General features: G+C 41.9%; 1 protein-coding gene across 1 annotated transcript in view; it reads left to right on the plus strand.

The window, feature by feature from the left end:
- The window catches only part of MYO16 (myosin XVI), a 438,349-nt gene that overhangs the window by 95,332 nt on the left and 323,922 nt on the right, over positions 1–19,095 (plus strand). Inside the window, 2 exon segments of the mRNA XM_047720392.1 lie at positions 10,884–10,959; positions 13,526–13,679. Of these exon segments, the coding sequence (XP_047576348.1) occupies positions 10,884–10,959; positions 13,526–13,679 (230 nt within the window).

The following is a 19,095-nucleotide window of genomic DNA, read 5'->3' on the forward strand; positions in this document are numbered from 1 at the left end:
ATGGCATCCCATGTTGCCATCATTTTTATGGTTGAAAGAAAGCATCATCTTTTGGAAGGATGCATAAAACATACCGTCCTCGGGATTCTGCATTATGTCGTCAAAATTGTTGGAGAGATAAGACAAAATCAAAGACATTTTCATAGGATGGGCTTATTATTTTCTTAACATTACATAGTCCTTATGTAGTTCATATTTTCATGAATTGTTAGTAATTCCATTTGTTCTCTATAGTTTGTAGAAGTAAAGCAGAATTCCATTTCATGTTTTAATTTTTCACTATAAATTATATTTCATCTTAAAGAATGAAGAATGAAGAGCAGATTTTTTTTCTGTGAATAGATTTTTGGTCATAGCTGATACAACTTGAGTTACTATTGTACAAATTACTTTCTCACCAGCTACCATGACATCATCTGGAAGAAACAAAATGACTTTTAAATGATTTTATGTGGGTGAATGTGATATAGTGTTCATAATAATTAATTTTGAAATCTATTTATACAATACACAATATTTTGTGTTGGAGAAAGCCTGAGTAGTTCTGTTTTGGAAGAGAATTCATTGTTACATAAATATGGAGATTTAGGTTAAACTTGTTGATTCTCAAACATTGGTCTAGGGTAACAGGTCATGCCCCTTAGGTTCTAGTAAGACTTGACTTACTATGAGTAAGTCAAGAGACTTGTCAAGAGTTAAGACACAAGTCAAGAGACTTGACTTACCTAAGAGACTTAGTCAAGTCTCTTAGGTACTAATGGGTACGCAAAATATCCATCATAAAATCTGAGCACGGCTGTTGTTAAAATAATGGATCCCATTTGCATTCCACGCAATTTAGAGAAAGCACATTGCTTAGGGGATGTCTTTCAAAATAATCAAAACATTATCTGCTTTGGCAACATTTCCTTTATGAAAAGTATCATTTGTTAATAAATATTTCCAACAGGCTCTTTATTAAGTACACCAAACTCTGTGTTTAGCAAATGAATGTTTGTGTAAGTAAATGGATGGTTCAAGGGGAGGATACTGCAGATAGCTGGAGTCACTTGTCCTAGGGGTTAGGGGTCCCAGGTCCCCCCAGTAGATCATGGAAGTAGTGGGGGGTCAATAATCCCCGTGCACCATGAACACATCAGTGCTGCATTTCTAGTACCATAGCACACTGGAAGACACTGGGTGTCAGGTTTTGTCTTTAGTAAAAAGTACAGAAGCAAACACAGAAGCAAGTTTGGCTTCCTTGAATACAACCTGTTGGCCCATGCAGAAGAAATGGTAACTAGTGAGTTATCAGAATGTGCTCCTCGTAGTCAGGGATCCCTCTGGAAGGAGCTACATCTGCAAGTGAGTGAGAGCTTGGTAAAATGTGACAGAATGCTGCTTACTACAGTTAAATTAATTAAGGCTTTCATTTTACCCATTTTTTTCCATTTTTCTGATTGGACTTTTAGAGTTCAGATTGGGTTCATTTCAAAGAATACCAAATTGGTTCCCTTTAACCACTTTCATAAGCTAATGGGAGAATACGACTATTTTTAACAAGTTTTTTTAAAGACATTCCTTGGGGGGTCCCTGGATGGTTCAGTGGGTTAAGTTTCTGCCTTTGGCTCAGGTCATGATCCTTGTTCCTGGGATCGAGCCCCACATCAGTCTCCTGCTCAGCAGGGAGTCTGCTTCTCCCTCTCCCTCTGCCCTGTCTCCTGCTTGTGCTCATTCTCTCTCTGTCAAATACATAAATAAAGTATTAAAAAAAAAAAAAAACAGACATGCCTTGGACTGAATACGTCACTACAGCTGTTATTAGACATTTAAATAATTTTTTTTTTTCAGAAGCCAGTGTGTGGTTTTTGTTTGATTTGGTTGCAGGTCAAATGAAATATATTTGGTAGGACTTGGTGTATTTTACTTGTTATTGTATTTTTTGGTTCTATGATTTCCATTTGGTTTGTATTGTACCTTCTATGCCTTTGATGGAATCTCCTCTTTTTTCATTTGTTTCAAGAGGATTTGTAGTTGCTTGTTGAAGCATTCTCATGAGATCTGTTTTACCTTCATCATCAGATGATTGTGGCATGATTCATCTTGCTGTCAGTTCTTCATCTTTTCTCATTCAAGTTGTGATTTCCTGATCTTGGTATGACAAGTGATTTTTAATTTTATTTTTGGACACTTCAGCTATTTTGTTCAGAGATTCTCAGTTCTGAATAAATATTCTAGTTTAGTCCTCCTGTTTACGTTTGATATGCAGACCTGGTCTTCTTCAGTAGGTTGTAATTCCAGTAGTAGTTTAATTTTCAGACCCTTCATGGGGTTGTTTTGGTCTATGTGGCCCATTTGGTGCTCCTGGGGTCCTCACTGCTTCTTCCAGTGTCCCCAAAGGGGTGGAAGAAGAGGTTTTCCCAAACCAGACTACCCTGTGTCTTAAGATAAGGTGGGGGGGGGTCTCTGCAGGGACAAAAGACTTTTGGGGCTAGGGGCCCATTGAGGTATGCCCCCTCTTACAGGGGCCCCCCTCCCAGCTACCCTTGACTCTCATCAGGGAGGGGATCTCAGCTCAGTGGGAAAAGAGTGCTTGCCCTGGCACTTTGTGTTAGTGGATCGTGGTGCTGGACTCACCTGATCTTGTCTGAGGGACACGTCTGGAATGTGGGAGGGATGCCTCAAAACAGGCCATCTTCTGTCCTTAAGATGGGCTGGGAAACCCTGGGTCTGGGCTAAACTTCAGAGTTCTTCTTGGGTTTATTGTAATTAGCAGGGAAGATAGGAAAGAACCAGTCTAGGTTGGAATGTTTTAAAACGCTGCTCTGTTTTCAAAAGAATTACTGACTTCTGAAAGCCTCCTGAAGCTTAATAGAGAGGAATGAAAGGAAGTTAATTTATGATTATTTTCACATGAAACCCATCTGTGGCGGAAGAGAAACAAAGATGCTTTTATATGACTTTCTTGTAACATGTCTACTGGGATCTTTGATTCTGCATATTGAATGTGTCTCGATCTGACCGATTCTTCCTGACCCATATTTTGCTGGGTTTGTTCTGAGGAACACGCCTGCTCACAAGCTCTGAACAGGGTTTGAGCGGACCCAACAAACCTCCCTAATCCTCCTTCCGGGGAGTCTGGCTCAGGGTCTTCTATCAATGTGAACCATCCACCTCTGTTAAAAGGGGGATTTTTACATAGCTCGGGGGTTCTGGGGAGTGATGATGGCAAATGTGGGAGACACGTGCTAAGCACCACTTGGTGTGTGTCCTGGTCATTGATCCAGTTGTGAGATTTGTACAGATGATATCTGATGCAGGGTTTCCGGCAATGGCCATGTATAGTGTTCAAATGAGGCAGCTTTAAAAACCAATGTCACTTTATCCTCTGCTTCTTTCAAAAATGACTAGCCAGGGACACCTGGGTGGCTCAGTTGGTTGGGCGGCTGCCTTCGGCTCGGGTCGTGATCCCGGCGTCCTGGGATCAAGTCCCACATCGGGCTCCTTGCTCATCAGGGAGCCTGCTTCTCCCTCTGCCTCTGCCTGCCATTCTGTCTGCCTGTGCTTGCTCTCTCTCCCTCTCTCTAACAAATAAATAAATAAAATCTTAAAAAAAAAATGACTAGCCATCAGCTCAGTATTTTCTAATTCCTTATACATTTATGTACCAGGGAGAGATGAAGATCTCGTGTGTCTTCTCCATTCTGCTCCATCAACCCTGTTCAGCAGGGTTACCAGAATGTAAGCTCCCAGCCACGAGGACAGTTTGCTTGCCCTCTTGCCCTCTGTGCTCGGTGCCCCACAGGGTAACCAAAGGGACTGAGGGGGCAGATCCATCAACCAAGAACTCGAAGCAAAGCACTAACATACAGAAGCAGAAGGGGGCTTTTCTGGTGGAATATATGACACCAAAACCAAACTATGGTTCTTCAATTCAGACTAAGAAGACAACTAACAGATTTATATTAATAGATTTTGAATCAATTATATCTCAATTATTTTGTCAGGAAAATACCATATGATATATAGAATCATATTTAAAAATTATTCACCTGTAAAAATGCTATTTAGTATTCATTTTGGAAATAATTTAGAAATAGCTTTTATCTAAATTTTAAGTTATATGCATGGGAGATTTATAACTCTCTGAAGAAATTTCCTATAAATAAGTATATCTCATTTTAGAAAAAAAGTTTTAGAAATGCTAACATTGTAAAAGACTAATGGCATTTTTTGAGACATTCATAGCAATTTCGCTTTCTTATAAATATCTTCCAAATATAAATACCTTTACGGGGAAGGTAGTTCATAATTTTTAGCGGTTTTCTTTATTGACACTTATACTGGGATGGCATATATATTTTAACATTCCCCTTTATAAATATGTTAACTTTCCAGCGAGGAAAAGGAGATGCTTGTTCTTGTGTAAAACTGGGGACTGAATAATTTATGTGACTGATGTCTTTTGGTCTCATAGTACTTTCATGAGTCGTACATAAAATTTGATTCTAGCCTTCTACATATTTTTAGCGTTTCTGATAGGATTCGTCACGCTACAACAGAAGATAGCAAAGTAACTACAGATGCCGAAGCCTAAACACTGTCCCCTTCAAAAGCATTTTCTGTCACACAGCCTGCATATCTTGATGTTCAAAGGAGTCATTTGCATTCATTCTCAAAAACATTTTTGCCCAAGTTAATAAAAATTGAGAAATCTTAAGGGGTTTTGTTTGTTCTTTTTTTTTTTTCTTCTTCTCTTTGGGAGAACATGAAGACACTCTCTGGTTTTCCAGCCATCCCTCTGAGCACACGCTGTTGACGGGCTCAGCACTCTGGAGGGTTCCCTCTTTTCTCAGTGTTTACTCATCTTTAGGGAATCCCCACCCTGCAGCCTTCAGTCCCCTACATGCAAATGGCTCCGCAAAGCTGCCTCTTGTTTCCCTCTCAAGTTGCAGACCCCTGAGGACCACTGCCAGGTGGGTGATCTCTATCCGCCTGCCCTCCAGCTGCTCTCATGGACAAAGGGAATGGTCATCTCATTTCCCAGCACCCCAGAGTGCTGCCCTTTCCATGTGTCATTTACTCACCACAGCACTGGGCATCACCCTTCCTCCTAGCTCTCCCCCATCTTCCAGCACGCAACAACTCCTGGAGTCTACAAGCTTCCACATAGGAATTGCCTGGGGCTCTGTGAGATGAAACCATGGCCCTATCCGGTCCAGCAGCCTCCCTCCCTGGGGAGCCACCCACCTCCCAGCCCTGTCCCCACTTCTGCACACCTAAGCTTTGTCATCCCAGGTGTCATCACAGTGTCTCCACACAACATCCTTCGCACTGCTGAGACAGGAAACATGCACTCTGTGACCCAGTGTGCCAGCGCTCTGTGGCGGGGCTTCTGCTTCCTTCTCCAGCTGCCTTCCCCGGCCTCCCCCATCAGACTGGCGCCTGTAGCTGAACTCAACCACTTCCATTTTCTGGACGATGCCACCATGTGCCTCCTATTGTGTTCTTTGCTCTTCCTGAAATTGTTCAGTGGTTCAGTCTTAACGTGGAGGACTACACGGAGATGCCACTTAAGTGGCCCCTCTCCCAGTTGCTCAAATTCCAGGGAGGATGCTCCCCGTGCATCCGGTGTGGTCCCCGTGTGTTCGTACCTTGTCACTTATCACCATCGGCTGCACCTGCCTTCATTTGCCTGCACTGCCCTCTGGTCTGTAAGGACCCAGTGTGCGGACAGTGCCCTTTCTTATCAGCGTGGGGTCCCACCCAGGACCCACAGCTCTGTTCTCAAACAAGGGAGCCTGCGTCTGCCCTAGAGCTTCAGGTGCCCATCGGTCCAGCCGACTGAGGCTGCTCCTGTGCAGTGGGCTGTGAGCCCACAAGCTCACAGGCGCAGGCTGCCCAGTGGGAGGGACGGTCCCCAGGTGCACAGGTCTGTCCCTGACGCCCCAGAAAAAAGGCATGTGGGCCAAGGGACTCCAGCCAAGGGTGAGCAGCACAGGCAACACCTGCTGGGTAGCATGAGAAGTCATCAAGGAGGCTGACCAGGAGGGGATGCAGGAGGAGGAGGAGGCTGCCACCTGGGAGAGGGGAGGGATGGGCTCTGGAAGGACCGGCAGGTACTGGCGGGATTGGAGAGCCTGTGCTCTCAGCAATGGAGGCAGAACTCTTGGGTCTAATGTACAATCACAGTTGGGCCACAAATAGGGATAATAGTAATTTATTAGGTGGTCTTGTATTTTACATCTGAAATCCTTCAGGGGCAGGAAGCACACACTGGGAGTTCTGGGACCTTTAACGCTTCAGTTTCTTGTTACTAGATGAAGGGAACAGTCTCCTCTAGTGTCTGAGCTAGAAACCAGCTTCGTCCAGATGCTCATTGTAGTGGTTCAACTCTTTAAAGGGGCCATTTAAATGACCATGAAGGAATTAATTTTGCTAAATTCATCCACACTGAAGGACAACTCTCCAAAGAATGAACAAGTCCATGTCCAGTGAAACTTGTGTGGATTTAAATTTCAGCTTAAGTGCATTTTCATTCAGCCTGCAGGGTCTCCCTTTCCACGCTCACCACCCCCAGCACACACACACACACACAGTGACCTTATCCTCCGGAGCCTTTGGTGAGTGTAGCGGTCCTGTACTGGTGGTGACAAATTCTTGCTGGGTTACACACCGGACCTATTCACAATTGAAGCAATTTACCTAATGGTCTTTTGAGAGGGTAAAGCAATTGTTCCGGAGGAGAGTAATTGAAATTAGCACAGGCCTGTTTAATTTAGTTCTGTGACGGGCCTCCCCGATTTCTGATCGGAAGCACATGGGGAAAACTGGCTCTAAAAAAGGAAAGGAATTCCCCAAATGAGAGAGGCTTCCTCCTTCCACACATGAATGCCTCTTTTTATGGGCCTGAAATAAAATGGAGTTGCTTTTATTGCTAGAGATTTTCCTGGAGGAAACATTTGTTACTGAATTGCTTTCTGGGGTTCCAGGAGAGGCTGCGGAGAGAAGTGGTTTTCTGAGAGATGGCACATTTCTCTTTGGAGGCCTGGACACAGTGAATTGCATTTACAATTGCCAAGTAATTGTTAGGTGTGTGTCTGACATTTTTTCAGAGATATAAAAGCATTTAGATTTATTACTGTTCTTTCAAATTTGGGAAAGCCAAAGGCAATCTTAGCTCACTTTTGGCTTTTTTGTTTTGTTTTGTTTTCTTCTCCCTTTCCTTCTTTTATCCTTCCCTCCTTCTACCTGTCCATCTTTCATTTCCTTCTTTCCTTTCATGTGGTTTAAATGCAAACACATCACTCTCATCTTTAATATAAAACAAAGCTCTTTCCTGTACCTATTTCAATGTCCTGGGAAACTGCTCTCTATATTTTATCTTTCATATTTCAAGAGAATGTCTCCCGTTAATAAACTCTATATTTGGAAATAAAAACAAACTTTTATATATAAGCACTGTAATATAATTTAAATGTTACTGATATAATCCATGTTCTGCAAAATTAAACACCGATTTTTGAATGGGCTTTGGGAAAGCTAACAAGGAGCAGACTGTTTGAAATCTAATCAATTTTTAATGAGAATACCAACCAGAACAATCATCGGTGGGTAGGGAGATGTCTCATGTGCCTGGATGCGAAGCTCTGTGTGTGGGGAGAGCCACAGCGTGTGTTACAATAGCAAAACCCAAGATCGGAAAACCCAGTCTCGTTCTTATCAATATAATAAAGCAAGAAATAGAAACAAAGGACAAAGTTGGGAAAGGAGAAAGGAGGATGAAATGCCAAAGGAATCCACAAAAAATGGAAAGACTAGACCCATTAAGTGCATTTATCAAGTTGTTTACAGTAGCATTAAAAACATAAAACATATAACAATATACTTAACAGGATATTTTAACAGAAAATTTCTACAGTGAAAACTATGGAACACTGCGGTGAGGAATTAAAGAAGACCCAAAAAAATGGAGGCGTAAGCCATAATCATGTGCTTTGACAGTGAATATTTTTAAGATCTCTGTGGAAGGCTGAAAAGAGGCCCCGAGAGATGTCCACACCTTGAATCTCAAAGCCTGTTAATATGTTTGTTCCCTGAAAAGACAAAAGAATTTTGCAGTTTTGATTGGTTATGGATTTTGAGATGGGAAGATTTTCCTGGATTACCCAGATGGGCCCAATCTATCACTCGGGTCCTTAAAAGCAGAGAACAATTCCTGGCTCAGGGTCCCTGGGTGGTGTAGTTATGCAAAAATGGGGGGTGTTGTTATTCCAAATTGGGCAGTGGTCATGTAAATGAAGGCCATTGCATGCGAATAGGGAGTGTGTTTATGACAAAAGGGCAGACACCTGCAACATTGTTGGCTTGAAATTGAGGGAAGGGGCTACAAGCCAAGGAACATGAGTTGCCTCTAGAAGCAGGAAAAGGCAAGAAACAGATTTTTCTTGAGAGCCAGAGGGAACAAGTGCTGCTAACACCCCAATTTTAACCCAGTGAGACCTGTGTCAGACTGCTCACCTACAGAATTGTAAGATAATTTTCCTTATTTAAACCACTAAATTTGTGATATTTTTAAAAGCCATATAAAATTAATATGGTATTCACTTAAAGCAATTCCAATAAAAATCCTAAGCCTTTTCTTTTAGAAATTGAAAAGCTCATTCTAAAATTTATATGGAGCTACAAAGTACCTAAATAGACAAAATTATCTTAAAAAATAAGAAAATTACAGACTTTTTTCAAGACTTACTTTAAGTCTTTCACTTATAAGATTTCAATACTGGCTCCAAGCTGCACTAATCAAAGTGGTGAGGAAGTGCAGTAAGGATAGACAGACAGATCAATGAAACAGGCACGGACATGTATGGTCCATTAATTTTCAACAAAGGTACCAAAGCAATTCAGTGAGAGGAAAAAAAGTATTTTCAAGAAATAGTGCAGAAAAACGAATGGTCCTGGACCAAAATAAATTTGAGATTTTCTCTGTCATTTGCAAAAACTCACTTGAGATGGACCATACATATAAAAGTTAAAATTATATAGCCTTTAGGAGAAAATATAGTATCATGTTGTCATGGCCTCTGAGTGGACAGTTATTTTGAAAATAGAGTGTTGACCACTTGGGAAAACAATACAGATGTTACACTTTCACAAAAGCAGAGCAAAGTTAAAATATTCTTCTGTTTAAAAAAAAAAAAAACATTCTCAAGAATATGAATGGGGACGCCACAGAATGGGAAGAAATATTTGCGATACACGTATCTGACAAATGTATCTAGAACACATGAAGAACACAGGTCACTAAAGCAAACATAAACACTCCAGTAATAAACGGGCGAAGAAGTCTTGAATAGACACTTCCCAAAGAAAGCTGAGGAGGGCCACTCAACACGTGGAAAGGTGTTCAGTATCATTTGTCATCACAGAAGTAAGCTAAACCAGACTGAAATATTACTTCATTCCTGGTATGAGAACTAAATTTCTAAAAATGACCATATTAAGTGTTGGAGAGAATGTGAATCTAGCGATAGGCAAATGCATAGTAGCAAAGTTATTAAGTAGAGTGCAGAGCAGCAGGACGTCTTGTTGGGAATGGGGCAGGCATTTGAGCTCTTTGGAAAACAGCTAGAGCTATCTAAGCCACGTTGATGGTGTCCAGACCTTTATCCCAGGAATTTCAGTCCTACATGCTTGCGTCCTGAAGAGACCTTGGCACGCGTGCACCAAGATAAATAAGAACAGTTGTAGCAACGTTACTTGTAAAAATAAATGACTGCAAACAGCTTGAAAGTCCAGGGAGGAAGGCACGTAAATTACAATATATTTCTACAGTGCAGTTATACTGTAGCTGACAAAATGAATGAATCTTCTTTCTGTCCATCACCTTTGATGACTCTCAGAATGCAGAGTTAAGTCATGCAAGCAAGGCATAGATGAGTATACACGTGCGGATTTCACTTCTCTAAGTGTCACACACAGACTGAGCTATGTGTTGTTTGGGAGGTACTTCTGTACATAAGTGAGAAATGTATAAAGAAATCATAATGATAGCCCAAAATTCATGACAGTGGCCACAAGTGGCCAACTCTGAGGGATAATTTTGGGAAGAAACACAGAAAGATGCCATGAATGACCTATTTTAAAAAGTTGGGGGTGCCTGGGTAGCTCAGTCGATTGAGTGTCTGACTCTTGATTTCTGCTCAGGTCATGATCTCAGGGTGGTGAAACTGAGCCCCACACTGGGCTCTGCCATTAAGTGGGGAGTCTGCTTGGGATTCTGTCTCTCCCCTTCCTTCTGCTCTTCCCCTCCATGCTCTCCCTCTCTAAAATAAATAAATCTTAAAAAAAAAAAAAGTTGGATACCCTGGAAATCATTTCATACTTCTCTTTCAGGGCTCATGTACACATATATACTCATTGAATTTATATTTTATAATAAGATTTAAAGAATATATTAACCTCTCATCAGGTTGCTTTCTTCCTTTCTTACAGTGCAAGATTTAAGTTTTCCTAACTCCCCCTGTGACTTTAGTTCATATTGTCTGTGGGGTTCCAGTGATGGGACAGGACCAGTGAGACGTTAATGAGTCGCTCAATTAAAACAAAACACATATAAGGTGTAATTCCTCCCACCAGATGCCCTAAAATAAACCAGGAAGGTGTTAAGTGAGCATTTTCAAATCCCCAGCAATTTGTCCCTCCTTTGATAAGTAATTTTTGGTTTGAATGTCTTTCACTTTTTTAAAAAGGAGCTGGGAAAACGAAGTGGAGAGAGTGAGAAACGCTTAGGGTGGGATGTGTTCATGCCTTCTCCCTCCAGCAGGCTGGACGAAGCCCCCTAGAGACCACGCTTCTGTAGCTCTCTCTGGGGGATCTTATTTCAGTGAACTTTACTGTTTCAGACAAACCTGGTGAAGCTTCTTCTGATGCATCAGGCAAACCCAAACCTTCTGAACTGCAATGAAGAGAAGCCCTCAGGTAGGTTATGAGTGTCCTGGGACCAGTGAGTGGTTCCTGACTCCTTCCTGTCCTACCAGAACTTGTTTGTCCATCCCAAGCATGGCTGCCAAGTGAGGCCGCCTCCCCTGGAAGCTCTGTGCACACGCTCCATCCAAGCCCTGTTCCAGAAGCAACTTGCCCAGCTCCTTCGCAAAAGGGCCTTACAGGCTGGTTCGCATCATCGGGACCCTTGTACTTCCCTGCAATTTGCTTCTGGGGCTTTCAACTTCCCACACAGTGATTCCTTCAATGGCAATTACTTTTGAATATATTTTTGCTGTTATTTAACTGGTTTCTTATCATTTCAAATACACACCTATTCATCAGGGTAATTTTAAATAATATTTTTTTTTTTCTGCACAGACAGGTATAATGCAAGGAATTGAGACTGATACCCTCCAGCTAATTTAAAACCCTCACAATCTTAATTGAATATTACCATTTTTTATAAGTATCTCTTGAACATTTCTAGAGTTCTTTTTACCACTGTTCGTTCATAATGTTCATCTACTAATTTAAAAACAGGGATGCTGCATTCATTTTCTAGCTTTTACAATTTGACAACAAATGTATTCGTAAGCTTTTTGTTCATTAAAAATAAGAATTCTAAGTAACAGAGAAAAGTGTAGCACAGGTCATACATTACTATAAAAATCTTGAAGGTAATAAGTGAGCACTTTATGACTGAGATTTCTCATTGGATATATTTGTAGGAGTATGATGACATGATAAACCTCCAGCTTAAGACAGGGTGAGAGATTTGCTCTATTTCTTGTTTTTTTGAAGTTAAATAGTGTTTATTGTTTATTCATCTTACCTGCTAAAATAAACTGAAGATTTAACAAATGAAACTCTAAGATACTATGACAGTTTCAAACTTTGGGCACTGGCTGATGTTAATGAGAGTGCAGTAATCTTGGTATTAATGACAAAGGCATGGCTCATGATAAATATTAAAAGAGCAAGTAGAAATTTCTGGATTTTTCTATTTGTTTAATGTATTTATGGTGAAACATGTCACATTTAACATTTGTCACATTCCTCAAAGTCACATCCCAGGCTTCTTTCCCAGAGAAGAGAATATACGATTGACCCTTGGCCACATGGACTCCCCCTTTAGGTTAGTGTAGTTGGCCTAAATGTGCCAAAATGGACACCCAAGGCAACCCACAGTCCTAGAGGCCAGGGTGTGACTAAATGTCTGGTCTAACCTCACCCCTGGCCACCTCAGGATAGGATGGCTGTCTTAGACAGGTTGCCTGTGTTGGCCATACCTAGTATACCCTCAGTGTAATCCATTTTCCATGCCTTGTTGGTCAAGAGAGACACAGTGATGGGCTGGTAGAAGACTCTCAACAATCATTTGTTGATTGAAGGAAAATACTTCTTCCACACACAAGGGACAAAGAGCTATAATGCAGCGAGGGTTCCGAGTAAATGCAGGAGGGACCAGCATCTAATCCAGCAGCACGAATAATGAACCAGATAAAATAATAGCACAGAGAACAGGAAAGTAGACACCCAGATTATGACTAAGCAGAAGAAAATCATCACAGTATTATATTCGAATCTTGCCATTTTGTGTTTCTTGAATTTGGAGTGGATACAGAAAAAAATTATCTGGGGGACAAAAGCAGTTTGGGGTGTAGTCATTAGGTAGGACAGACATAATCACCCAAGGTGAGGAAGCCGGGCTACTTCCTCTTTGTTACTGGATATGATCTAACCTAGAGCAGATGGTGGTAAAATCTTGGCATAAACATCTCGTGGTGGCTGAATTAACTTATCCAGCCCATCAAGCCACATAACTCAAATCTGTAGACACAAGTGGTCATGCACTTCAGTCACAAGGATTGAAAAGGAGCAGTTGTGTCCATTAAGTTCCCAATTGTTACTAAGGTGAATTTTTCTTCAAGATTTTTTGACTTCCAGTTTCAGTTGTTAGTCAGTGTTAATTTGAGTAATGCACGTCTATGTTGCTGCCCAGGTATATTCAGATGTCTCTGTTGACGTGTGATATGTCATACATAAGGAAGTACAACTATATTTCAGATTGAAACAACAGATCACAGAGTCTAGACTCACTGTTTTCAGGATTCAACTATTTATTGGTACGTCTACAAATGGATGCTTAAAGAATACCTACTCTAAGTTTTCCAGTAAGCCAGTCCTGGGGAATGTGTAACCATTTTCATCATTTTGATTGTTATTCGTCAAGATGAAGAAGAGTTGCACTGAGAATGAAAATGACATCACGTTCTTTCAAGCTTAGCTTCTCTGTGATTTTACATTTTAACTTCACCACTCAGTGAATATTATTTCTACATTCTTGCATTTCATTTGTAATTAAATATGCCACCGATATAGAACAAGACCGCTTTTTAAAATGGTGGTACTGCAGCTTCATTCCTACCATAAACTCTTCATGTTTTTTGTTTTGCTCTGATCAATTTTCATGTTTTGAGCATGCCCGAATTATGGAAAGGGAACTGTTTTCTGTGATCTCAGCACCCACTTTTCCTGATGTTCCTCTTGCTTCTTGTAGATATCGCCGCATCTGAGTTTATTGAGGAAATGCTGTTGAAAGCTGAAGTTGCCTGGGAAGAAAGGGTAAAAGAGCGTTTATCTGTTCCTGCCTTGGCCTCCGAGGAGCCCTATGAAGAGATCCTCCATGACCTCCCCGCTCTCTCAAGCAAGCTGTAAGTGCCTTCCCTGTAGAGTGCCGACTTCAAAGCCCTTGCTCGCAGAGATTATTTTCTCTGCCTGTCAACCATTTTATAGTCAGTATGAAGACAGAGTTCATAACTGAATTGAAGCTGAATGTTACTGTCTTTACCAACAAGTACTTGTTGACAATGATGAGTTTAGCTTCATTTTCTGAAAAATCCTCTGATTCTTTTTTTTTAAAGATTTTATTTATTTATATTGACAGAGATCACAAGTAGGCAGAGCAGCAGGCAGAGAGAGAGTAGGAAACGGGCTCCCACTGAGCAGAGAGCCCTATGCGGGGCTCAATCCCAGGACCCTGAGATTATGACCCGAGCCAAAGGCAAAGGCTTAACCCACTGAGCCACCCAGGCACCCCTCCTCTGATTCTTTTAAACATTGTTATTTTAGTTATAGATCAAGTGTGTCACCATGAGACCAAAGATGATACTTTAAATGTATTCCACGTTTTTAAGTCACCAGATTTGGAAGATTTCCTGTGACCCTATAGTAATGGCTAAATTTCTAAAGTAGGAAATACAAATATCCACTTTTTTCTCTCTAAAGTATAAAACTTAATGACTTCTGGTTGCCTAAAACATCTCCTTAGTACTGATACGTACGACAACAAACATGAACCTCAACTTTATGCTGAGTGAGTGAAGGCAGACACCAAAGGCCATATGTTGTGTGATCCCCATTGCATGAGGTGTCCAGAATGGGCAAATCCACAGAAACAGAAGTGTATTAGTGGTTGCCAGGAGTGGGGCAATGGGGAATGATTCTGACTGGATAGGGAGCTTCTTTTGGGGATGATGGCAATGTCCTAGAAGTAAATGTAATGCATACACAAATTTGTGAATATGCTTTTTTAAAAAAGCACTGAATTATACACTTTAAAAGTGTGAATTTTGTGCTATGGGGATCCTATCTCAACAAAAGAAGGAAATACGTAAGGAAAAAATATTTCAGGTTGAAAAGAACATTTTTAACACACTGTTCTCTTTTTCTAAGACCTATTTATTTATTTCTTTGAGAGAGAGAGAGAGAGCAGAACAGGAGGGAGAGGGAGTAGGAGAGAATCTCAAGGAGACTCCACGATGAGCTAGGAGCCTGAGGAGGGGCTCGATCTCAGGACTCTGAGATCATGACCTGAGCCGAAACCAAGAGCTGGACGTTCAACTGACTGAGCCACCCAGGCGCCCCTAACACACTGTCCTTTCGAAAGAGAACATAGATGAAATGAATCGGAGCTTTGGCAGGATTAACATAAAACATTCGTGTATTTCTTTCACAGATCTCTTGCGGGTAATTTACCAAACAGCATTTTTTTTTTTTTTTTTGCTGTCGTCCGCGGTTTAGCCCTGGTGTTCCGGAAGGTTTTGTCTTTTGCCACTGTCCTCACCTCAGCGTTGCTGAACTTTCCCCAAACCATTTCTATCCTTTGTGTCTGTCAGAATAAACAAATGCTCTTGTTCTGTGAAAATCCAAGTTGCCCTCCTTTTTTTTTTTTTTAAAGATTTTATTTATTTATTTGACAGAGAGAGATCACAAGTAGAGAGGCAGGCGGAGAGAGAGGAGGGAGCAGGCTCCCTGCTGAGCAGAGAGCCTGATGCGGGACTCGATCCCAGGACCCTGAGATCATGACCTGAGCCGAAGGCAGCGGCTTAACCCACTGAGCCACCCAGGCGCCCCTCCAAGTTGCCCTCCTTTAAACCAAGTGCCTTCTTGAATGGTTTGATAACCTGGATTTTTTAATGCAAATCCTGCCCTTCAGCTCTTTCTAGAAGTTACTCTGCTTGAAGGAATTGGAAGAAGATAGAACTCCAGGAAGAAGGGGAAAGAGCAAGTGGGTCTCGCCTCATTGGCCAGTTTCCCTGCTCCAGGCAGGGCCAGGCATTCCCATGAAGCTCGCTGTTTGTTCCATCTCATTACTTTGCCCAAGAAAGAATAGTGCATGTTCATCGGTATGAGTCGTGTATGATTAGGAAGAACTTACTCAGCCTTCTCTTCTTCTCAGTGCAGTCTGTGCTTATCTCCAGAAAGTCTCTTTTCCCACCTTTCATCAGCAACCCTCTTTCTGAGCACGTTACCTGCATTACCTCATCTAAATTATCATTGCCTTTCACTTTTCAATCCAACTTCCTATCCCTTCCCTTCTACAGTTAACTCGCTCCTTTTACATTTTCCTAGGATATATTTTGTTAAAATTTTAAGGAATAGTTGAGTGGTTTCTGGTACCTCAACATACAAGTCAAATTCCCTTTCCAGTATCAACTTGTGTTGATCGTCCTGAGGATTTGTGTGCTAAATCTCGGTGAGTTAGGACAAGAGCATGACTCTTGCTATGCTCCACCACCAGCAGCCATCCTGTCTTTGGTTAAACATTTAATCAGGAGGAAATTCCTGCGTTATTGAACTATTTCATATTCCATGTTTCTAAGGTATCTTCTATTGAGGGAACATCATTAAGCAGTCTATGTGTTGCCTCACTTTCTTGGTTCATGTTTCCAAATGAGCAGGTTAAACAACTCCAGAGCCCTCCCAGAGACAGTCTTCCCCATCTGTAAAGCTTTCAGGCTTCTTGCCATACTTGCCTGTGATTCCCCGCTCTGTGCTTTCTTGCCTTCTTGCCTCCTCCCCACACTCTCTCTCGTGTCCTGATGTAGATCTCAGTGTCAGGGGTGCGGTGATGGCCACTAACAAGACAGCTGTCGTGGCACGTGCCCTGTGGTGTTGGAACATGGAAATGCTCTCCCAGGGTCTGTCACCCCTGAAAAGTTTGATGTGGGTCACGTTTGCTGCGAGTACTCTATTTCATGGGTCCTGGAGTTGGAAGCCACAGCAGTTCCATGTACCTGGTGGGGTGGAGTCACTGGCCAAACACTTGTGCGTGCTCAGTGATTCCCCGCAAGAGCAGACGGATCCCATCCCCTGACCAGACACCAGGATTGGTGCAGTGTTTACGGGGCTCATTGCCTTGAATCTGCAGAACAACACAAGTATGCTCCCTCTTTCATTTTTGTTGTTGTTGTTGTTAATGTTTTTAATTTGAGTATCATTGATGCACAATGGTGTATTAGTTCCAGGAGTACAATGTCACTATCTGCCGTGCTCGCCACGAGGGAAGCTACCGTGCATCACCAGACGCCATTACGGTACTCCCACTATATTCCCTATGCTGTATCTTTTATTCATATGATGTTTTTGGTCTTTACTTATAATTTTTTTCAGTTTTGATATATTGATACACACAACACAGGACTTCTTTTTAAAAAATTTTTTTTTTTTTGAGTTGTCTTTTATTTTATTTTATTTTTTTTTTAATTTTTTATTTTTTCAGCATAACAGTATTCATTATTTTTGCACCACACCCAGTGCTCCATGCAATCCGTGCCCTCTACAATACCCACCACCTGGTGCCCCCAACCTCCCACCCCCCACCCCTTAACAAAATTCTCAGATCGTTTTTCAGAGTCCATAGTCTCTCATGGTTCACCTCCCCTTCCAATTTCCCTCAAATAAGTGAAACCATATGATAATTGACTCTTTCTGCTTGACTTATTTCACTCAGCATAATCTCTTCCAGTCCCGTCCATGTTGCTACAAAACTTGGGTATTCATCCTTTCTTTCTTCTTTTTTTTTTTTTTTTTTTTTTTTTTTACAGCTTTATAAACATATATTTTTATCCCCAGGGGTACAGGTCTGCGAATCGCCAGGTTTACACACTTCACAACACTCACCATAGCACATACCCTCCCCAATATCCATAACCCCACCCCCTCTCCCAACCCCCTCCCCCCATCAACCCTCAGTTTGTTTTGTGAGATTAAGAGTCACTTATGGTTTGTCTCCCTCCCAATCCCATCTTGTTTCATTTACTCTTCTCCTACCCCCTCAACCCCCCATGTTGCATCTCCTCTCCCTCATATCAGGGAGATCATATGATAGTTGTCTTTCTCCGATTGACTTATTTCGCTAAGCATGATACCCTCTAGTTCCATCCACGTCGTCGCAAATGGCAAGATTTCATTTCTTTTGATGGCTGCATAGTATTCCATTGTGTATATATACCACATCTTCTTTATCCATTCGTCTGTTGATGGACATCTAGGTTCTTTCCATAGTTTGGCTATTGTAGACATTGCTGCTATAAACATTCGGGTGCACGTGCCCCTTCGGATCACTATGTTTGTATCTTTAGGGTAAATACCCAGCAGTGCAATTGCAGGGTCATAGGGTAGTTCTATTTTCAACATTTTGAGGAACCTCCATGCTGTTTTCCAGAGTGGTTGCACCAGCTTGCATTCCCACCAACAGTGTAGGAGGGTTCCCCTTTCTCCGCATCCTCGCCAGCATCTGTCATTTCCTGACTTGTTAATTTTAGCCATTCTGACTGGTGTGAGGTGATATCTCATGGTGGTTTTGATTTGTATTTCCCTGATGCCGAGTGATATGGAGCACTTTTTCATGTGTCTGTTGGCCATCTGGATGTCTTCTTTGCAGAAATGTCTGTTCATGTCCTCTGCCCATTTCTTGATTGGATTATTTGTTCTTTGGTTAAAAATTTTTTTAATTTACATCCAATTTAATTGATGTACAGTATATTATTAGATTCAGGAGTAACACAAATGCTTTCTGTTCTATCCCATGTTCTGCATCCCCCCCACTGAGACTCAGAACTCGAGTAACTCGACTCCTGTCATGCACATGTACCCACTTCCCTGTTGTTTCAGTGAGGAGGTCATTTTTATTTGCAATTCGAAAACTTCTAATTTGGCTTGAAAGAGGAAATGGGTAATCTGAGTTTCCCTGCTATGCTCAGTCAGCTTCAGGCGTGGAATATTGTCAGTTTAGCCTAAGTGTTTCTTCATATGTCAACTTAAGAAGATACTCTGTAATCCGGAAGACATTTCCCTTCTGCAGAAATGAGGAGCATGAAGGCTCCTTGCAGTATAGTCGAGCACTGATCTGCTTTTAAGCGGAAGCTCAAGTCAAATGGAACAACATGGGGCTGTTATTTCCCCTGTGGCCGCCATGTTATTTTTCACACCCTTGTCTGGCTTGCTCTGAGTGTCTACACTCACTCCCTGAGGTGCCTTGTGAGGCCATGTACTGTGGTCCTTATGGACGGAGACCCAACGCCACACATTCCAGTTCAGATCCTGGCTCCGACTGGTGGCCTCTGTGACTTCGACAGAGTCGTTGCCATATGTCGCCTCCAGTGTAGACTATGGGTGCCATCTAGTAAAGAATTTTCCCAGGCCTTTGTCACTGCTTCCTGGGAGGGGAGAAGCTCAGTCTTTGGAATTCCCAACCCATAGGTCTGCCTCTGCTGTCCAGGATCCCTGGGATCGCACTTGGATTTAGGCTAACAAGGCACCTCAGGGTAGGGGACTGATCATGCC

Source organism: Lutra lutra, chromosome 3 (genome assembly GCF_902655055.1).
Source record: "Lutra lutra chromosome 3, mLutLut1.2, whole genome shotgun sequence".
Taxonomy (NCBI): Eukaryota; Metazoa; Chordata; class Mammalia; order Carnivora; family Mustelidae; genus Lutra; species Lutra lutra.